A 23,620-nucleotide genomic window follows, 5' to 3' on the forward strand; every position below is an offset into this window, starting at 1 on the left:
GGTGTCTCAGTAGATGGCTCCAAAATCCAAGCAATTCAAGAGTGGCCCAAACCTCAGTCCACCAAAGCTCCCCGCGGGTTCCTAGGACTGACTGGGTATTACCGCAAGTTTGTAAAGAATTTTGGACTATTGGCTGCCCCATTAACCAAGATGCTAAAGAAGAACGCGTTCCAGTGGAATGAAGCAGCTGACGCCGCCTTCGCAAACTTAAGGGATGCACTCTCCTCCACCCCCGTGCTACAGTTACCAAACTTTGACCTAGAATTTACGGTTGAATGCAATGCTTCCGGTATAGGCATTGGAGCAGTACTACAACAGCAAGGACACCCCATAGCCTTCTTTAGCTGCAAACTAGCTGACCGGCATCTAAAGCTACCGGCCTACGAGTGTGAGTTTATTGGACTAGCCAAGGCCGTACAACACTGGAGGCCATACTTGTGGGGGAGACCCTTCATCATCAAGATAGATCACTACAGTCTCAAGTATCTACTGGAGCAGCGGCTTACCACTCCACCTCAACAGCACTGGGCAAGTAAACTGCTCGGGTTTGATTTCTGGATAGACTACAAGGCAAGGACCTTAAATCGAGCCGCAGATGCCCTGTCCAGGCGTGACAAAGATGCTATACACCTTTGTGCAGTCTCTCAGCCCCACGTCACCCTATTGGAAAGCATTAGAAGCATACTGCCCCAATCACCGGAGTGGAGGGACCTTGTTCAGAAAATACAGTTCGGAGTGACCAACCCAAATTGGTCCATTTACGACAGGCTGGTACTATACGAGGGACGAGTATATCTCCCAGCCGACTGTTCCTTAATCCCCTCCATCATCTCCAGCATTCATGACTCCACACATGAAGGTGTTTAGAAGACATTGCATCGCGTCCACTCCGATTTCCATTGGCATGGTATGCAGGCTTCGATTCGGGACTTCATCCAGAATTGCTCTATGTGCCAACAACAAAAATGGGAAAACTTACACCCGACGGGCCTTCTCCAACCTCTTTCACTTCCAACACAGATCTGGGTTGATATCTCCATGGACTTCATTGAAGGCCTACCCAAGGTCGGCGGAAAATCAGTCTTATTCGTGGTGGTGGATCGTTTTTCCAAGTATGCTCATTTCATTCCCTTATCCCACCCATATAGCACAGTTTCGGTTGCCCACGTCTTCACACATATTTTCCGTTTGCATGAGCTACCCGAATCCATCGTCAGTGACAGGGATCTGGTTTTTACTAGCACTTTCTGGAAGGAGCTATTTCGATTGCAAGGAACTACCCTAGCCTTTTCCTTCGCCTACCACCCACAGACAGACGGGCAAACGGAGGTGGTAAACCGTACCATAGAGATGTACCTCCGTTGTTTTGTGGGTGACCAGCCATGGCGTTGGGTGGATTGCCTTCCGTGGGCCGAATACTACTACAACACGACCTATCACTCTTCTCTTGGCATGACTCCATTCCAGGTCGTCTATGGTCGGGAACCCCCCCGCCTATTGTCCTACGAACCCAGTTCGACACGGCTGGAAGAAATCGATCATGGACTACAAGATCGCGATGCCCTCCTGGCCGAAGTCGCTCTCCGCTTACAACAGGCTCAGACGCGCATGAAGAATGCCTACGATCAGCGTCACAGAGAATTAACTTTCGAGCCCGAACAGTTCGTGTGGTTGAAGCTCCAACCCTATCGGCAACACTCTCTCAAAAGCAGACCTTCCTCTAAACTGGCTCCCAAATTTTATGGGCCCTTCAAGGTTTTACGGCGAATCGGGAAAGTTGCATATCAACTCGAGCTACCAGAGCACAACAAACTCCATGATACCTTCCACATGTCCTTGCTCAAGCCATTTACAGGTACTCCTGATAAGGTACCTTCCCTACCACCCTTAAGGGATGGTAGACCCATCCTCCAGCCTCGGGCTCTAGTTCGATCCCGCGTCAATCGGGGTACTCTCGAAGTCCTAGTGGAATGGGACGACCTACCATCAGCTGAGGCCACCTGGATCCCCTGGACTGTTCTTCAAGACGCCTACCCAGATCTCGAGCTTGGGGACAAGCTTGTTGCCCAGGAGGGGTGTAATGTTGTGGATGCATTCATGGGGAGGACGTACAACCGCCGACAGCAGCAGTAAGGAGGGGTCCACAAGGCGGAAGCTTATCTTATAAGCTCTCAGCTTATCTTATCTTATCCTTGGTAGTTTCCCTTATCTTACTTTATCTATTAGAAGAATAGTAAGAGTTTGTTTATCTATTAGAAGTAGGAGTTTGATTGATCTTAGAGTTTGATTTATCTTAGCCTTATCTGTAAATAGTTGAATTCTACAGGGAGTCCTCCTACAGAGAGGATTCTCACCTCTTGTAATCTCCTATTTAAGGAGCTGCGAATTGAGAATAAAGGCATTCAATTTTCAGTCAAAGAGAAGAGTAAAGGAGAGTTAGGGTGATCTCTTGAACAAATCACCTTTAGGTCGCCACGATAGGGTCTACACACAAGGGGAGGGGCAAGGGGAAGCTAGAGGTTCTCCCCGTGGACCGACCCGTGACGAGATCCTATGCCCGGGCCCATAACAGTCTTTGTCACAATCACTATTGGACTACTTACCGATTTTGTTGGATTGTGGGGAAACTTTAGTAGTTAAAAAACCACCATTTTACTAATAAAAAAAACCACCATTTCATTTTGAGCACATGTGATTGGAAGAGAAGGACCTAGTAGAGAAGATGCAACAATGGCAGAGAGAATGCCAAGTTGAAGGTTTGACCAGCCACATATTTAGCAAGAAGTTATTGGAGCTAAAAGTAAAGTTGAAGAGGTGGAAGATGGAGACGTCCTTTAGGGGGTGAAGGTGAGGAAGGAGGAATTTTAGAAACAATAATAAATCCAGACAGGGCTGAATAATAGGGTGTAATATCTAATGAGAAGCAAAAGAGATAGGTAAGGATAAAATGGAATATGATTGGCTAGCGTATTAGGAAGAAATCAAATGGAGGCAAAGGCTATGCTTATGATTGTAAGAAGGAGATAAAGATGCCTCATTATTTCACAAGATGTCAAATAGAGTTGGAGATAAGGGGGAGGTAATAGAAGGAGAGAGAAAAGTCAGGGATACCTTCAACAATTATTACGAGGCTTTATACAAGGAGATCTAGCTCTACGGACCCAAGGAGGGATTAAGTTTTGAAAGTTTGAGGGAAGAAGAGGCAGAGGAGTTGGAGGGCCCTTTCAAAAGAAGAAATACTTGAAACTATTAATGAGATGGTCGGTGGCCAATGAACTACTTGATTCAACAAGTAAACGTGGGGAAGCAGGGGTGCTACTAAAATCTAAAAGTGGACATGGAGAAAGCTTACAATCACACAAGCTAGAGCTTTTTGAACTACATGCTGAAATGATTTAATTTTGGCGTCAAGTGGAGAGACTAGATAAAGGTATGTTTAACTATGATGAGCTTCTCAATTATAATAAATGGAACCCCAGATGGAAGGATCTTCAACTCTAGAGGCATTAGGCAGGGGGACCCTTTGTCCCCATTGCTGTTTATATGTGTTATGGAGGTTTTGAGTAGGATAATAAAAAAAGCAGCAGAAAGAGGTGTCCTAGAAGGTTTTAAGGTGAGTGAGGAGAAAGGGGTCGCATTGCTTCAATTTGTAGACAACATGTTGATTTTTGCAATGATATCCTAGGAACATATGATAAATATCTGCCTTATTCAAACATGGTTTGAGGCAATTTCTGGGCTGATCATTAATATTCATAAGAGTGAGGTAAGGGCTGTGGGGGAAGGGATTACTTTAGAACAGCTGGTTCAATGTTCTGGGTGCAAAACTAGCAAGCTCCCCACAAAATATTTAGGTATGCCACCTAGGGATAAGTGCATTGCAAAGAAGATATGGGTGCCAATGGTGAAAAGAGTAGAGAGAATATTAGCATCGTGGAAAACAAAATATCCATCAAAAGGGGGAAGTAAACTTTGATTAAGAGTGTATTATGATCTCTACCAACCTATCTCTGATCCTTGTTCCCAATTCCTGCTAGCACAGCCAAGGTAATTGAAAAAAAAATGAGGGACTTTTTGTGGACAGGGTGGAAGGAAGATTTTAAGTTCCACATGGTTAAGTGGAGTAAAGTGTGCTGTCCAAGAAAGGTGGGGGTCTAGGGGTGAGGAGAACGGGGGAGTTCAATGTGGCCCTATTAGGCAAATCCACAAATGGTATTGGAGATGGAATAAGCAGCTCAACAGCCTGTAGAGAAGAATAATGTTGGTCAAGTATGGGGCGAGTAATATGATCTGGGATGCAGGGACACTAATGTCTATAGGTGTGCAATGTGCCTGCTTGCTCCTTTCTTAATAAACTTTCTTCTTTATTTATCTTAAAAAAAGAGTGCATGATTGCAGATTTGTTCTCTTTTAATAGAGATTTTGGAGTATGATGGCCCACATTCAGGAGGAATCTGAGTGGTTAAGTGGTAGGGCCTTGGATGGAATTGCTGCATGTTAGTGGTGCTAGTGAAGGGGTATTTCAGTCTTTGTACTTGTTGAGAATGTTGATGTGTACTGTTATGTTAGTTCGAGTGCCTCTTACTTAAAGAAGGGCACTCAAGTCTTTTCCAATAAGTTAATAATATAATAACAGGTCTGGCCGAATCTAGGGATTACTTTTCTCTAATTCGAACCAGCCTTTCTCCCTTTCCTCTCTTTCCTCTCTTCTTCTTTCCTCTCCTACTTCTTGCTGTTTACTTTACTTTACAGTCAACGAACAAGACAGAATTCTAGGGCAGGTCAAACTTCAACATGGTTTCAGAGCGAGGTTCACCTAATCAGACTTGCTAGAATTCTGTCTTCTGCGTTCGAATTAGGGTTTCTCTTGGGTTTCTCAGCTGTGAGTTGGAGACTGGAAAAAGGGCTGAAAAGGAGTGATCGCCCTCTTCCCTAGGAGGTTCCTATGCCTCCGATTGTGTCGTTGGTGATTGGTTGCTGTGGTTTCTAAGCCCTAGTTAGGGCTGGTACGTGTGGTGCAGTGGTGTCTCAGCCCTTCATGTGGTTGGCCTTCAGGCGATGAGGTAAAGTTTTTTTTATGCATATTTTTCTGTTATGGAATACATGAGAGGTGTAGTACGGTTCACATGATGGGTTTTCAGATTGCAGTATGCTAGGGTTTATGCTAGGGTTTATTCTGTTTTGTGTGTGATTCGAAGGGCAATAGTGTCTACTTAATGGAGAAACTTCCTGTAGTTGTGGATTAGGGTTGGTGGTGTTACAAGTGTGGTTTTCAGCATTTGATATCGCTGAAATCAGTGTGTAGACTTCGGTGAGTAGGGGTTGTGTTGTTGCAGTTTTCAGCATTTAATACTACTGAAATCAGTGTGCAGATTTTGGTGAGTAGGGTTTGTGGTGTTGCAGTTCTCGGCATTTATTACTGTTGAAATCAGTGTGCAGATTTCGGTGAAGTGTCTGTGTGTAGTGTGCAGTGTGTGGTGCTCAGAATTCAGTGATAAGGGAGTTCGGCAATGGCAGATAATAATGATAGTAAACCTAGTGTCATGATATCTACTGACTACCTGAATGTCCAAATGACCTCCATTAAACTGAATGGAGAGAATTATGTCCCTTGGGCCAAGTCTGTAGAGGTTTTTCTGAAGGCGAAGAAGAAAGTGAAGCATATAAAAGAGGAGAAACCCCCCGCTAATTCTCAGGAGTATGAAGACTGGGAGCAGGAAGATGCACAGATCATTACATGGCTGTGAAACAGTATGGAACCCAAAATCAGTGTGAACTTCATGTTTCTTGACACAACCAAAGAGGTGTGGGATCATGCTAAGAAACTGTATTCAGATCAGGATAATACCACTAGGGTATATCAACTGTACCAGGAATACTTCAATCTGCAACAGGGAAATCAGAGCCTTGAGGAGTACTATGCCAGTGTGAGGAATATCCGTAATGAGTTAAATGTCTATCATCCTCTCACTTCAGATGTCAAAGTTCATCAGCAACAGCGAGAGCAGCTTGATGTGACACGATTTCTGGTGGGGCTGAAGTCTGAGTATGAACCAGTACGAGCCTAGATACTAGGGGGATCTGCTCTTCCGTCTTTAGAGGAGGTGTTTGCTCGTCTTCGGAGGGCTTCCTTTGGATCTATGGACTCTAATGTCTCCGATAAATCAGCATTTGCAGTGTCGAGAGGTCGAGGTGGCAGAAGTGGGGCTCGAGGAGCCCAGCCTGGTAGGAGTGGTAGTGGTAGATCTACACATATCCGTGGTGGTGGTCGTACTGGAGGCAGAGTTTCAGGGGGAGCTCGTGGTAGAGGACGTGGCTCGGGTCCACGGAAGTGTACTCATTGTGGTTTGGATGGACATACCATTAACTACTGCTATGACTTACATGGTCCTCCCTCGACGTGGGCCAACCATGCCATGACTAGTGACACCAGTTTCAGCTCTAGACAGGAGAACCGGTCAGCTGACCCGATGCCTTCTACTCCCTTAGATGGTCCAGGCAAGGAGATGGTGAGTGTTTCTCGGGATGAGTATGAGAGGTTTGTTCAATCCAAGTCGCAGCAGAACACAGCTTCCTTTGCACACTCAGGTATGGCTTGTTTGGCATCCACACCCAACCCCTGGATTGTCGACTTTGGAGCCTCCGATCACATGACGAGAACTCCAGGTGTGTTTTCATCTCTCACTCATTGCTCAACATCACAATTTTTTACCCTTGCTAATGGCTCCACATCATCTATCTGTGGTGTTGGTAATGTTGACCTAGACCCTGTATCCCTATCCTCTGTTTTATATGTACCTAAGCTTCCATTTAATCATATGTCTGTTAGTAAGCTGACCAAGTCCCTTAAGTGCTCCATCACATTTTACCCTTCTATGTGTGTTTTTCAGGATCTCAAGACGGGGATGAAGATTGGTGGAGGGCATGAAGCTGGTGGACAGTATTATCTTGATGGTGGTGGACGAACGTCAACGACCCTTCAGTCAATTATTTCTCCTCTCCAGTGGCATTGTAGATTTGGTCATCCTTCGTTGAAAGTGTTGCAGTCTTTAGTCCCTTCATTGAGTCAACTTTTTGTTTTAGATTGTGAGTCATGTCAATTTGGGAAACACCATCGTGTTCCCTTTCATTCTAGGGTCGATAACCGTGTGTCGAGTCTTTTTTCTTTAATTCATTCAGATGTTTAGGGTCCTTATAAAGTGATGTCATATAATGGATACCGATATTTTGTTATTTTTGTTGATGACTGTTCAAGAATGACGTGGCTCTATTTAATGAAAGAAAGAAGTGAATTATTTGCCATCTTCTAGAAATTTTATGCTGAGATCCGCAATCAATTTGGCGTTCACATCAAAATTTTCCGTTCTGATAATGGTCATGAATACTTGTCTTCATCTTTTCAAGAATACTTGGACCAACATGGCATTATACACCAAACTTCATGTACCTACACTCCGCAACAAAATGGGGTTGCTGAGAGAAAGAACCGCCATCTTGTAGAAACGGCACGCTCCCTCATGCACCACATGAATGTTCCCAAAACCTTTTGGAGCGATGCAATGCTCACCTCTTGTTTCTTAATTAATCGGATGCCCATGTCTATCCTTGATGGTCGTTCTCCTTTTAGTGTCTTATTTCCCAACATGTTTCCGTTTCCGCTTTCTCCTCGGGTATTTGGGTATGTCTGCTTCGTTCATAATCTGGGTCCCGGGACTGACAAGTTAGATGCACGTTCCCTGAAGTGTATCTTCCTTGGCTATTCCCGAACTCAAAAATGGTACAAGTGTTATCATCCCAGTTCTCGTCGTTCCTTGGTATGTGTTGATGTTACATTCTTCGAGTCTACTCCGTTCTTCGTGGGGTCCGGTGCTACTGCTTCCTCCACATCACCACCTCCTCTTCCTCTTCCTGTGGCTGATCCACCTCCTCTGGTTCCAGTCATGCCTACGTCCCTGCCTCCGGAGCCACCGTCAGTTGACTGTCCACCCATCCGTCACGTGTATACACATCGCTCGCGTGTACCGGCTACAGCTCCTCCAGCTTCATCACCGTTGACAGATCCAGCTCCAGCTCCGACACCAGCCTCCGACCTAGATCTTCCTATTGCCTTCCGGAAAGGTGTACTTGCACCTTCACCCTATTTCCAATTTTGTTTCACTTACCCACCTCTCCGCCTCCCATTGCCAGTTCATATCTTTGTTATCCTCCGTGGTTGTTCCTAAGGATGTCCAGGAAGCCCTTACCTCTCCAGAGTGGTGTCGTGCTATGGAAGAAGAGCTCTCTGCTCTGCATCATAATCACACTTGGGATCTCACCGCTCTTCCTCCTGGGAAGCAGGTTGTCGGTTGTAAGTGGGTGTATAGTGTTAAGTACTTGCCAGATGGTCGTGTTGAGCGCCTGAAGGCGCGGCTGGTTGCCAAAGGGTACTCCCAAACCTATGGCATTGACTACATAGAGACATTCTCCCCGGTTGCTAAGATAGGGTCAGTTCGTGTCGTTATCTCCCTTGCAGCTATGTATGATTGGTCTCTCCATCAGCTAGATATCAAAAATGCCTTTTTGCATGGTGATTTGCTCGAGGAGGTCTACATGGAGCAACCAACCGGGTTTATTGCTCAGGGGGAGGATGGTAAGGTATGCAGACTTAAGAAGACTATTTATAGACTTAAATAGTCCCCTCGAGCATGGTTTAGTAGGTTCAGTGAGGTGGTCAAGAAGTTTGGTATGAAACAGTGCCAAGTTGATCACTCTGTCTTCAGTTTTGACTCTTCGGCAGGCAAAATAATATTGGTGGTGTATGTGGATGATATCGTTGTGACTGGGAATGATAAAATGGGCATTGACAGATTGAAGGCATTCCTACAGGATCACTTTCAGACAAAGGACCTTGGCAAGTTGAAATACTTTTTGGGCATAGAGGTAGCAAGATCTAAGCATGGCATTAATTTGTGTCAGAGGAAATATGTGCTTGATTTACTAGAAGAAACAGGGTTGTTGGGTACTAAACCTGCTAAGACACCTATGGAAACAAATACGAGGCTGAGCAGTGATATAGGTGAAGTATTTGAAGACCCTGGCAGATACCGACGACTTGTAGGCAAACTAAACTATCTAACCATTACTTGGCCAGATATTTCATTTGCGGTTAGTGTGGTGAGTTAGTTCATGCAGAAACCTTTGGTCCCACATTGGAATGCAATGCTAAGGATTGTGAGGTATCTGAAAGGAGCTCCTGGTCGTGGTTGCTGTACAGGAGTGGTGGAAAACTGGTAATAGAAGGATACACCCATGCTGATTGGACAGGTTCTATGTCTGATAGACGATCTACCACAGGCTATTGCACCTTTCTGGGGGGTAACCTAGTAACGTGGAAAAGTAAGAAGCAAACAGTTGTGGCAAGAAGCAGTGCAGAAGCAGAATATAGGGCCATGGCACATATTGCTTGTGAATTAGTGTGGCTGAGGAACCTTCTACAGGAGATAGGATATGACATCAGTACTCCAATGAAGCTCTATTGTGACAATCAGGCAGCGGTTCATATCTCTTCCAATCCAGTGTTTCATGAAAGAACCAAGCACATCGAAGTTGACTGTCATTTTGTGAGAGAGAAGGTGCTGAATGGGGTGATAGAAACTGCATATGTTAGTACGGGAAACCAGTGGGCAGACTTGTTTACAAAAGGTTTGAGTCGGGGGAGAGTGGACTACATATGTAACAAGCTGGGATTATATGATATATACTCACCAGCTTGATGGGGAGTGTTAGTGGTGTTAGTGAAGGGGTATTTCAGTCTTTGTACTTGTTGAGAATGTTGATGTGTACTGTTATGTTAGTTCGAGTGCCTCCTACTTAAAGAAGGGCACTCAAGTCTTTTCTAATAAGTTAATAATATAATAACAGGTCTGGCCGAATCTAGGGATTACTTTTCTCTAATTCGAACCAACCTTTCTCTCTTTCCTCTCTTTTCTCTCTTCTTCTTTCCTCTCCTACTTCTTGCTGTTTACTTTACTTTATAGTCAACGAACAAGACAAAATTCTAGGGCAGGTCAAACTTCAACACCGCAGAAAATTAGCATGACATGAACTGATAGATCTATATGAGAGAGAAGAATCTGGTCATGGGAGAGAACAGGAACAAGGTTAAAAAAATTATGACATATCAGTGTGTATCGGGTGTATCATATCATTCTGGTTACACCAGGATATCATACACTAGATACTATGTATTTTCAGTATTGGTTGTTTTCAGGGAGTAGGCCTCGCCCCTCTCATATTTAGAAAAAAAAGGTGGAGTGTGTGATTGAAACACCTTTTACTTTGAACCTTGATAAGGAAATTCACATTGAGATATTTTTTATAACAAACTAGCTGGTATTGAGATGGGCAAATTCCTAGATGCTAGAGTTTGGAAACCGGCAACCCCTCACAAAGTAGCTTAAGGCCGAGGATGTAAAGTGGTCTTTACCCCGAGGTCTGAGGAATTGGCTGAACCAAAAATGGGAAGAAATGGGAAATCAACAAGTGGCTGGACTCCAAGGAAGGGGCTGCCTACATACCCTCTAACGAGGGGTCAGGCCGCTGTAGTTCGCCGGCGCTGGAATTCTGACAAGAAAAAGAGGGAAATAGTGGATGAATGAAATGGGAGGACGGAAGAAGGATAATATGGATGAGAGAGGAGAGAGAATGGATGAACTGATGTCAAAAGTGATGGGCAATGGTTGCAAGGCCCTTATTTATAGTTTTTGGGTGCACATTCCAAAATGTTCTTAAGTTAATGTTTTTCCTATTTTACCCTTATATTCTAGAATGTTCTTTATATTCATTTAAAACATGTGATTAATTGTCTTTCTAGAGTCATATTAATTATTATTTCCAGTTTTACCCTTTTTGTCACATGTTTGTTTTCTTGAATTATTTCTAGAATGTTCCCATGTTTATTTCTTCAAGAATGCTCTTTAGTTTCTAGAATAATCATTAATTGTGCTGAAAACATCACTTATATTTAATGACCCGAATTGACCTGGTCTTGATTTGTCTTGTCGTGGTTGTCGATCCGTGTTGCTACTTAGGTCGATCTCCTTATACTTACTTTGTACAATCATGTTGGGCAAATGTTTAACAGTTGACAAGTTGGCTAGGTGAGGAATGATGGTGGATAACACAATGTGCATAATGTGTGGAGAGAACAAAATCAGTTCATGACTTATTCATTAACTGCAGATTTGCAAGGATATTGTGTGAAAAACAATTGGGTTTAAGATGTAAATCAGTCCTCAAATGTCAAGAACAAATTTAGGGATTATTAGAAGTAAAGAACAGGTCTGAACAACTATACAGGAGAAGAAGATGGCGAAAAGAGAAGGTAAGAGAAGAAGGAGTCGAATTAATCTCCATTCTCCTCTAACCCTATTTTATTAAGATCTAAAAATTAGATGATGACAAGAATGCCCTTAAGTGGGCGACCAGCTTGGCAGTTACATAAAGAGAATAAAACAAGAATAAATAACAGGCCCATTAAGTGTGGCCCATCAACAATAAAATAAAAGATATTACAAGAGAGGATGTTAGGGCCCATTCGGCCCAGTCTCTTTACACTCCCCCTCAAGCTGAGCATAGATGTCAATCATGCCCAACTTGCTTATATAGTGTGTCATTTTCCCTCTTGGAACTCCCTTAGTCAAGATATTAACCAGTTGCTCTTCTGATGTGATGAATGGTAAACAAACTTCTCCCGAGGAAACTCTTTCCCTTATAAAATGCCTATCAACCTCAATGCGCTTAGTTCTGTCATGTTGAACAGGATTATGTGCAATGTTGATAGCAGCTTGGTTGTCACAATAGAGCATCATTGGTTTCTCGTAGTCCACCCCCAATTCTTCTAGAAGGGAACGTAGCCACAGTAATTCTGACACACCATGTGCCATTGCCCTGTATTCTGCTTCAGCTGAGGATCTAACAACTACAGATTGCTTCTTACTCCTCCATGACACAATATTCCCAGCAACCAGAGCACAATAACCAGAGGTGGACCTTCTATCATCAATACATCTTGCCCAATCAGCATCAGTAAAAGCTTCCAGCTTCATGTGACCATGTTTAGCAAATAGAATACCCTTCCCTGGGGTACCTTTCAAGTAGCACAGAACCCTTTCTGCAGCAACTAAATGAGTCTCTCTGGGAGAATGCATAAATTGACTAATAACACTTACTGCATAGGAAATATCTGGCCGAGTCATGCAAAGGTATAACAACTTCCCAGGCAGTCTCTAAAACACTCCCTTATCAGTCAAAAACTCACCATTTGTAGCAGAAAGCTTATGGTTAGGATCAATAGGAGTGGAGATGGGTTTAGCTCCAAGTTTACCAGTTTCAGCAAGAAGATCAAGGACATATTTACGCTGAGAGATGAAGATACCATCCTTAGATCGAGCAACTTCAATGCCCAAGAAATACCGAAGATCTCCCAAATCCTTGATTTCAAATTCAGAGTTGAGAAATCCTTTTAGTTTACTAACCTCTTCAGTGTCATTACCCGTGACCACAATATCATCAACATAAACAATCAAGAAGGTCACCAGAGAGTCATTTCTCTTCAAGAACAGTGTATGATCAAATTGAGTTTGAGTGTAGCCAAAGGAGACAAGAGCAACCCGAAATCTCTCAAACCAAGCCCGAGGAGACTGTTTGAGACCATAAATAGATTTGTGTAGTTTACACACTTTACCTTTCATTTCCTTCCCATACACTCCAGGAGGTAGAGACATATAGACCTCTTCATGCAGGTCTCCATTCAAGAAGGCATTTTTAACATCAAGTTGGTGTAGGGGCCAGTCAAAAGTATCAGCTAGAGATAGTAAAACCCTGACTAAGGTCATCTTAGCTACAGGAGCAAATGTCTCAAGATAGTCAATGCCATACATTTGAGTGTAGCCCTTAGCAACCAACCGAGCCTTAAACCTCTCAACAGAGCCATCAGAGTGATATTTAATGGTAAACACCCATTTACAACCCACTGGTTCCTTCCCTTTTGGCAAGTCAACAATATCCCAGGTATGGTTCTTATGCAATGCATCTAGTTCGGCCATCATAGCATCCCTCCATTCAGCTTGAGGTAATGCTTCCGGTACAGACCTGGGTATCACATGGGAAGAAACAGAGGCAAGAAAGGAGTAGTAGGAAGGGGAGAGAAGGCTGTAAGACAAGTGTTTGGAGATACAATGGGTTGTACACTTCCGCTTGCCCTTGCAAAGAGCAATAGGAAGGTCAAGGTCTGAGACAGTCAGAGATGGGTCAGTAGAGGGCTGACCTATTACCTTAGGAATGATGGGAGTGGCGAAATGCTCTTCTAAAGGAGGGGAAACAACCTGCACATGTCTGAATCTCTGCCTTTGGTACCACCTTTGGAGAGCAGGAGTAGGAATATGAGGTAGGCCCAGTGGGAGAAGTGGACACCCCATGATCGGACTCACAAGGAATGGGAAGAGGAACAACTGGAGACATAGCAAATGGCTCATCAGATTTTTCCCCCTCAGGAGGAATGCTAAAGAAGGGAGTCAACTCGACAAAGGTGACATCCCGAGATACAAAGCGGGTGCCACGAACTGGATCAAAACAGCAATAACCCTTCTATGTGGAAGCATATCCCAGAAAAACACATTTATGAGCCTTAGGTTCAAACTTGTGCCTTTGATGACTGAATATGCACATAGCAAATGCACCCAAAAACATAGATAGGAAGAGAAAAGGTATCCTCATCCGGGAAGAGAAGACTAAAAGGGGTTTTAACGACAAGGACCCTAGAGGGCATACGGTTGATCAGAAAAGTAGCAGTAAGAACAGCATCTCCCCAAAATTTTATAGGAACATGGGATGCAAATAACAGGGATCTGGCAACCTCAACCACAAGATGTAAATCAGTCCTCAAATATCAAGAACAAATTTAGGGATTAGAAGAAGTAAAGAACAGGTCTGAACAGCTATACAGGAGAAGAAGATGGCGAAAAGAGAAGGTAAGAGAAGGAGTCGAATTAATCTCCATTCTCCTCTAACCCTATTTTATTAAGATCTAAAAATTAGATGATGACAAGAATGCCCTTAAGTGGGCGGCCAGCTTGGCAGTTACATAAAGAGAATAAAACAATAATAAATAACAGGCCCATTAAGTGTGGCCCATCAACAATAAAATAAAAGATATTACAAGAGAGGATGTTAGGGCCCATTCGGCCCAGTCTCTTTACAGTTTATTTGGAGCACAATTATGCTTTCCAAAGTCATTAAAAGCTTTAACTATGGAGTGCACATCCAGTTATTTAAAAGTTTCTCGGAGCTTCGGTCTGAAATGTTTTCTTTATTAATTGCCATTTGACTTTTTAGCTCATCATTTTTTGAAGGTAAACTTTTTATGAGGCTTAATGAATGAAATAATATAACTGCAACATAGGTTAGCTTCCACTTGACATGTACATGCTGGAGTACATTTTGAAACATAAACCTACAAAAGCTTCATCTTATCAAAACTATCATACTTTTGACTAACCAAGCACGGTGATTTTTAGGTTCATCTTCTCTTGGCATTTTGGGAATGCTGTTTATCTGATGGTTCCTTGAATGAAAAAGCTACCCTGATTATGCATCTTATGTTGCATTGTGTAGGGATTTGTCAAACAATCTATTATCTGGTCCAATACCAGATGGCCTTTCTGCTTCAAGCCTGCAACTTGTGTAAGTAGATTACATTTTATCTATAACAATGGCCGATCATCAGTCAACTTTATTTATTGTTTTATAGCGGATGTAAACAAACAGTTAAATAAATTTATATCCAACTGCATTCACCCCCTCAATACGTTACCAAGAAAGGTTGATGGTGAGACATATTTTGATTTAATTTCCTTATATTACTTGTACCTCTGACATCTTATTCCCTTCTGTGGATGATATTAGGTGACATCCCACTGTGCCAAATATGGGGACTTTTAAATTAATAAAATTGTTTCACTTTTACCAATAAAAAATATTTTCCTTTTAATCAATGTAATTTTTGTTTTCTGTTTTTTTTTTTACATGTTTATGAGATTTCGGGCTGGTTTAATGTTCATACTTTTTCCATGTAGTCTTAGAAGAATGCACCTGGTCTTGTCAATTGATGATAATACTGCAAGTCTTCCTGTATCTATTATCTTTTGCTGATGACCTAATTGTTTGGATAACCACTTGGCATCCCTCAAAAAGAGGAGGCACGGGATCAAACCCACGTAACTGCAGGCTCTCCATGGTAAGGCCAGTGGACCTCATGTGCACCCTGCTCTGTGAACACCCCATAAGTCCCCCTGTAATGTGTGTTATGTAATACTGAAAGAAAAGACATAATGCTTTATAGCTGGTTAACTTCTCATTGGCATCTATTTTATTAGGCACTCAAAGTAACATCCTGTCAGCAAGTGGTTCTGTTTTATTATGACTTGATGAATTGTAGGGTCACTTAGCTTCATAGACAAATTATTGCTGACTTGTTTATCATGGATGAAACGCAAGGGGAGTCTACCTTATTGTTAAACTTGAAACAAAATTGCTTCTTCCAGTTCTGGTAATACAGATTTACCAAGAATTGATAAAAGGTAGATTTAACAAGTAAATTAGTTACAGTTTTCACAATACTCATGTACAAAGTGTGAATTATTGACCTGAACCAATTTGTGATTTACTATATATAAATTCCAAAGTCAAGGTAAATCAAGTTAACCAACTTTGTTAATTAATTCACCTTTTATGAATTAAAAATATTTATTAGTAGGAAAAAAAAGAGAGAGAATGTACAATTCTGAGTGAAAGCTGAACCACTGTAGTCGAAGTAGCAGAAAAGAGGAGAAGAAGAAAAGATGTTGGAAAATGTCGAGCTGTACTTGCAGTCGACCATGCCTTTATTTATATATAAGTGAAGTACAAAGTACAAGAATTTATTGGGAAACCCCCGATTAGTGATGGGACACCCAGAAGACTTAAGACATAAACAAGATTAGGCTCATTAGCAAAGGCCCAGATACAAGATAAGTTTAACATAAGAATGGGCTAATAGGATTTCTTATAAGCCGAACACACTCAAGCCTTCTAACATATCATTCTAATACTCCCCCTCAAGCTAAACATGGATATCAATCATGTTTAGCTTGCCAAGTATGTCCTTGAACTTTGTAGTTGCCAGCCCTTTTGTTAATACATCTGCAATCTGCATTTCTGATGGAGTATAAGGCACACAGAGTTCCCCTGAAACAATTCTCTCTCTTACAAAGTGTCGATCAATTTCAATATGTTTTGTCCTGTCATGTTGTACTGGATTATTGGCAATGTTGATAGTAGCTTTATTATCACAATACAACTTGAGAGGACCTTCAGTCTTGATACCAAGCTCATTAAGGAGAGTTCTAAGCCATAAGAGTTCAGCAACCCCGTGTGCCATAGCTCGGTATTCTGCTTCTGCACTTGATCTAGCCACAACATTTTGCTTCTTAATGCGCCATGTGACTAGGTTTCCTCCCAAGAATGTACAATAACCTGAGGTTGACTTTCTGTCTCCAACAGACCCAACCCAATCAGCATCAGTGTAGGCTTCAATTTCAAGTTTGTTGTTCTTCCTGAATAGAATTCCTTTCCCTGGGCAAGTTTTCAAGTATCTTAGAATTCTTTCCACTGCTCTCATATGAGGAGTCTTTGGTGAGTGCATGAGTTGACTGACAACATGCACTGCATAGGCAATGTCTGGCCGAGTGAGGGATAGGTATATCAGTTTTCTTACCAATTTTTGGTACATTTCCTTATCGCAGTATTCCTCACCCATTGATTCTTGTAATCCATGGTTTGGTTCTATTGGTGTATCTGCTGGCCTGCACCCCATCATGCCTGTTTCTTCTAGGAGATCTAGCACATATTTTCGTTGACATATATAGATTCCTTCTCTTGATCTAGCAACTTCAATCCCGAGAAAAAATCTCAGATTTCCCAGGTTCTTGATCTCAAATTCTGAAGCTAAGAACTCCTTCAGCCTCTTCATCTCTTTCACATCATTTCCAATAATCACCATATCATCCACATAAACAATGAGAGTTGTAAGTTTTTCATCCTGTCTCCTTGTAAACAATGTATGATACGCACTGCTCTCAGTATACCCCACTTTTTTCATGGCCGTACAAAGTCTCTCAAACCATGCCTAGGGAGATTGCTTCAAGCCATACAAAGCTTACCTTAGTTTACACACCTTCTTTCCAACATTATATCCAGGTGAGAGTTCCATGAATACCTCTTCATGTAGATCACCATTAAGGAAAGCATTCTTCACATCCAGCTGATGAAGTTCCCAAGAGAATTTTGTAGCTAATGACAGTAGAACCCTAATTGTGTTGAGCTTTGCTACCGAGGCAAAGGTTTCCTTGTAGTCAATTCCTTCCTTTTGTGTAAATCCCTTTGCCACAAGTCTGGCCTTGTATCTTTCAATTGACCCATCTTCCCTGTGCTTTACTGTGAATACTCACTTGCACCCAACAGTGCCTTTCCCTTCTGGCAGGTCCACCAATTCCCACGTTCTTGCTTTCATTAGGGCTTTCATCTCTTCATTCATGGCTTCTTTCCATCTTGGATCAGATACCGCCTCTGAATATCTGGAAGTGACACATACAGAGGAAAGAGTAGATACAAAGGAATGATAGGCAGGTGATAAATGTAAGAGACATAATCAGCTATGGAATGCCAAGTGGTGCAAGAACGAACAAGCTTACGGAGAGCAATGGGAAGATCCAAATCTGAATTGAGAGAGTCAGGTCCTTGGATTGCAAAGACAGATTGATCTGAGTCCAACTGGTTGCAATCATGAGGTTAAGGGCTCTTCTTCCTTCTACTGTATGTAAGTATCTCTTTCTCTTGCCTGCTGGGATCATCAGGAGCATCAACTGAAGCTGGAGATATAACTGGCACAGTGGGAGTCTCACTAGGTCAACCCGGAATGTTACAGCTAGGAGTAGTGGAAGGTGATGAAAGGGGAACAAAAAAGGAGGGAGAATGAGAATCCTCTTCCATCCCACTAGTCTCCCCCTGAAGTGGATTCTGAGAAGATTGGAAATAGGGTTGAGACTCAAAAAAAACTACATCTCTTGTGACATTTTTTTCTTGGAGACAGGATTATAACACTTATACCCCTTTTGCGTAGGAGAGTAACCCAAAAAAATTCCCTTTGTAGCCTTAGGATCCAACTTGGTTTTCTTTGGATCCTTCATGTATGAAGCATGTACATCCAAAAACCCGTGGGGGAAGAGGAAATTCTGGAAGAGTGGGACACAACACAGAGAAAAGGGTCTTCATACCCAGTACCTTAGATGGCATCCGATTCATTAGGTATGATGCAGTGAGAACAGCTTGAGACCAATATTGCTTGGGCACATTGTACTGGAAAAGTAGAGCTCAAGTTGTCTCCACTAGGTGCTTGTTCTTGCGCTCAGCAATTGCTGAGGGGTGTAAGCACATGATGATTGATGTAACATGCCTTTGTCTTCCATGAACGAGTTTAGGGATCTTTCAAAATATTCAGCTGCATTGTCTGAACGTAACTGTTTTATCTTCTTATCAAATTGTGTTTCAACCATCTTGCAAAACATCATAGTTATCCGTGGAACTTCTTCACGTCCTTTTAACAAATAAATCCAAGTGCACCGAGAATAATGGTCAATAAAACTGATAAAATAACGGAAGCCATCAATGGAGACAATGGATGAAGGACCCCAAACATCAGAATGGACCAAATCAAAAGGGGCTTGAATTTCATTACTAGAAATTGGATACATTGATCTGCATTGTTTTAACATTTGACACACATCACAAACTAAACTTTGACTCGGAATGCCCTTACATAAATCGGGAAACAACATTGCTAAAGAAGAAAAAGACAAATGACCTAGCCTAGCATGCCACAAGTGCAGCCTAGCTCTTGACTCCACACTTTCTGGACTAGTAGTAGCAGAAGCTTGCAGTGCTGAACTGACATTTGCATCAAAATAGTAGAGGCCCTCATACTCATGACCACTCCCAATCATTCTCCTCGTCAATCTGTCCTGGAAAACACAATGAGAGGGAAAAAAAGTTATACTGCAGTTCAAATTTCTTGTAAGCTTTGAAACAGACAACAAATTTGATGTAAGGCTAGGAACATGTAAGACTGATTTAAGAGAGAGATCCTTGCTTAGGTCAACCACTCCCTTTCTCGAGATGGTGGAGAGGGACCCATCAGCTACTCTCATCTTATCTTGGCCAGACAATAAATGATATGAGGAGAATAATGAGGACATATGTGTCTAATGGTCAGTGGCTCCTGAGTCAATCACCCAAGAGCTAGAATTAATGGAACTAGTTGCACTAAATGCAAAGGTTGTACTTGATTTGGCAAGAGAGGTGGAAGCTAAAGGATTGTTCTTCAAACGGGCAAATGCCCGGCTAAGAACCTCTACCGCACTAGCTGTAAAGCCCAAGGTACTTGGTCTAGAGGAATCAGCAACCTGCTTTGTGGTGGAAGAGGACACTGGCTGAGTACTCTGTGAGATGTCACTACTGCTGTTGGTGGCAAGATTCCCACTTGCTTTGTGGCCCTTATGTTGCCTTTTTTCCTTTCTCAGAGCAACTGGCTTCAGATGAGGGTACAAGATCCAACATTTTTCCTTTGTGTGTTTCTCACCACCACAATGGGTACACTTGAGGGACTTCTTGTCTGAAAATCTGCTTCCCTTAGTGGAGACTAAGGCTGAATGTTCTCCAGATAGTTCTGTTGCTTGTGTCTGGGAGTCAACCTACATCTCCTTTCTCCTTACTTCTTCATTCCTCACCAGGTAGTAAACATGATGAAGCTTAGGTTATTCATCTCTCCCTAGAATCTGTGACCTTACACCTTCATATATAGGGTCTAAGTCTGCTAGGAACTTGAAGGCTCTACCCTCCTCAATCTGCTTGTCATGCCTCTCCTTATCCCTGGCATTTTCCCAGTCCAAAATCATGTGATGGTCAAGCTCTTCCCAGAGACCTTTCAGTGTTGGAAAGTATGTTGCCACAAACATGTTTCCTTGCCTTAGGGCTGCAATGTCTTGGTTCAGCCTGTAGATTCTTTTGGCCATATATCTTAGGTATTTCTCCCAGATTTTAGTGGCTGTAGGAAAATGATGAACAGTTCTGGCCACCCGAGGAGTCATGGAGGCCAGCAACCAAGACATAACTATGGCATTTTCCTTGCACCACACAGTGTATTCAGGGCTGCTGATTTCTGGTTCCTTTTTATCTCCATCCAAATAGCCTGCGAGTTCACGAGAGATAATGAACAGTCTTGCTGAGGCAGACCACTCTCTAAAGTTATACTCATCCAATAGCACACTTGTAATCTACAAGTTATGCAGATTAGGGTTCTCTAGGTTTGAGGACCTTATAACAGGTCTGTTATCTTTAGAGGAAACTTCACCGGATAGTGATGACATCCTAACTTCGGTCAAGGAGTTGATCACAACACTGTTGGGTGGTTCTGGTTAGGGCTGGCCGAAGTAGTCATAGAGTTCACAGTGCTGATAGCACACCAGATAGGCTTCACTTGGACTAAACCAGTTCGGGTACAGCAGCAAGGAAAAGTCTGTAACTGAACCAGTTCACAGAGATGGAGTAGGGCTAGTAACTGACCTGGAAATGATCTGTAACTGAAGTCACCACAGTTCTGTAAAGGTCTTTCTGAACCAGTTCTGATGCAGGTTCTGATTAGCCGAAGTAACCTCAGCAGGTCCTCACAGCTCGCAACACAGTTTCAGACTTGCCGAGACTGTCACTGTTCTGATGCAGTTCTGTTACAGCAGCAACCCAGATAAAAAAAAAAAAACAAGAAGGAGGAGATGGCTTCGGCAGTAACCAGGAGGGTGCTCAATGCTCTGATACCATGAATGCTGAACCACTGTAGTCGAAGTAGCAGAAAAGAGGAGAAGAAGAAAAGATGCTGGAAAATGTCAAGCTGTACTTGTAGTCGACCATGCCTTTATTTATATATAAGTGAAGTACAAAGTACAAGAATTTACTGGGATACCTCTGATTAATGATGGGACACCCAGAAGACTTAAGACATAAACAAGATTAGGCCCATTAACAAAGGCCCAGATACAAGATAAGTTTAACATAAGAATGGGCTAATAGGAATTCTTATAAGCCGAACACACTCAAGCTTTCTAACATATCATTCTAACACTGAGTAATAAAACTATTAATAAATTCATAAGTTGGTTCAGTCCCCCTTGAATTCATGAATAAAGTTCGGCACATATTGCAAAACACAGAAAATAAATATTTTTCCAGATCAGTGTGTCCAAGGAGCTATTTTCATTTGAATTCACACAGTGGAATAGGTCACTGGAACTAGAGCAAGGGTTGGTGATAGGAATCGGTCAGCACCCTTGAAGACTTATTCTAGAAAGAAGAAGGCCTTACAACAGGTCCTGATATGACATAGTGATGGTACTTGGGATTTGGACTGAATTGAACATCAAGGGTATTTTTTCCATTTTATATTTTTTTCTGTAGGGTCCAATAATAGGGTTTGATTGTCTAGTTATGGTTTGTTTGTTTAAAATTTCAGAGTCATTGCATAAGTAGGATTAGAGTTATTGAGTCTTCTTTGAATTGAAATAGGATTTGACAACTTAGTTTCAGTCCTACTAGGATTATTGAGTCTAACCGTTTGACTCCTAAGACTATTATGAGTCTAACAGTTTGACTCCTAGCATTATTATGAGTTTAGAGTCTTTTACACAAAGGCAATGGATTATATTGAGTTTTCTTTAGCTTATGCTAGCTATGGTGAGTGATTCCCATGCCCTAGAGTGATTCTAGGTATTTTTCTCTCTTCTTTCTCTCCCTATTTTCTCTCTTATCCCTTCAAGAAGCCATTACAGCCATCAACAGCGATAAAATACTGATCCAAGAAGACCATTCAACATTCTCTAAGGACTAGAACTGAGCTGGTCCTACATCAGCTTGGTATCAGAGCCAAGGTTATAGGCTGTTATCATCATGGCTACACGTAGTGGCAAGCAGTACAGGGGTTGGCTGACTGATACACAAAGAGATTCATTGATTTCTACCCTTTGCAAGAGAGTTGAAACCCTTGAAGCACAAGTAAAAGAACTTCAAGAAGATAAAGAAGAAGAAATCCAATAAGAAGCACCTCTAATCAATGAAAGGGATGGAGGACGAAACAACGGAGCTGTCCATGAAGATGATAATGGTGAAGATGAAGGATCTATTAATCTTAGAGGATGACAAAGAGCTGCAAACTGCACAAGGGTACCACCTGCACAAGCTAATCGAACCCGAAATACCCATCAAGGGATTGATTTTTTTTTTTTATAAACGAGTAAGATTTTATTAAACCAGCAACTAAGAGTTACATGCAACCCATGGAAAGGCACAAGGTGTGACCTTTCCTTTAAGACTAGTTACAGAATTATAAGTACAAAAGAAATTACAAAGAAGCCCAAAATAAGGTAGCCCGAAGAACCCCTTGTTTTGCAAGTGAATCAGCCATTGAGTTTGCTGATCTGCCTACCCACTAAACTTTGATTGTCATATTCCTTGTTATCCATTTAACTTTTTTGAGAAGATCTCTAAAACCCTAGATCATAGAGTTCGGATCCTTCAACCAACGCACTATCACCTGGGAGTCCCCTTCAATAATCAGATGCTCTATGCCTAGCTGATTTGTGAGTTGGATTCCTTGTACAACAGCAAGTAATTCAATCCTTAAAGAGTCTCCCACATCCGCAGGACTTGAGTACAAAGATATAATGCTACTATTTTTGTTTCTCAGCACTCTTCCTATGCCTAAAGGTCCTGGATTACCTCGGCTACTCCCATCAAAGTTCAGCTTAATAAACTCCTCCCCTAGTGGCATCCATTCAATCACATGTCTGTTCTTCCTGGTAGAAGCATTAGCCACTGCTAACCAGCTTCTCCATAGGTCATCAAAGGAGTATGCATCAAAGAGATTTAGAGTTTTCAGCCACTGAATTTCCCTTGTCAGAATACATTCTTTAACTTCCGAAAAGCTCATTTCTTTTTCACAAAAAATTATGGTGTTCCTTTCTTCCCAAACTGTCCACAACAAAGATGCTCTTATGCATTTCCACGTAATTCTCCCTCTCTTTGCGTGCCATTCAAAGATAGATGGACTAAACAACAAGCTAGTATCGGATGGTAGGTTCCACATACACTCAAACAACATAAAACTCCAATTCCATAAAGCTGTAGCAAAGGGGCAAGAGATCAGTACGTGGTGACAGTCCTCATTCTGAGATTTACAAAGAACACACCAATTAGGGGATAAACACCATTTTGGTCTCCTTTTTTGCTGGTTTTTAAAGGTATTAATCTTGCCATAATAAACTTCCCAACAAAAAAACAACAATCTTAGGGAATGGGTCTAGTCTGGAATTCTTTAATTGGGAAGTTCTAGGGTGCAGAAGTGGAGCAAAGGGACTTGAAGAAAGAGGAGCAAGTGAAAAAGCCTTTCGAGTTAATGGGCCACACTTAATGGGCCTGTTATTTGTTCTTGTTTTATTTTTTT

The 23,620-nt window shown here is 42.1% G+C and overlaps 1 protein-coding gene across 1 annotated transcript in view; it reads left to right on the forward strand.

The window, feature by feature from the left end:
* The window catches only part of LOC148854743 (Di-glucose binding protein with Leucine-rich repeat domain-containing protein), a 64,408-nt gene that overhangs the window by 23,604 nt on the left and 17,184 nt on the right, over window positions 1-23,620 (forward strand). Inside the window, exon 6 of the mRNA XM_088986653.1 lies at window positions 14,653-14,721. Within this exon, the coding sequence (XP_088842779.1) occupies window positions 14,653-14,721 (69 nt within the window). The remainder of the gene's footprint in view (window positions 1-14,652; window positions 14,722-23,620) is intronic.

This window comes from Nelumbo lutea, chromosome 4, assembly GCF_056320005.1.
Source record: "Nelumbo lutea isolate HS-2025 chromosome 4, American lotus-T2T, whole genome shotgun sequence".
In the NCBI taxonomy this organism is placed as follows: domain Eukaryota; kingdom Viridiplantae; phylum Streptophyta; class Magnoliopsida; order Proteales; family Nelumbonaceae; genus Nelumbo; species Nelumbo lutea.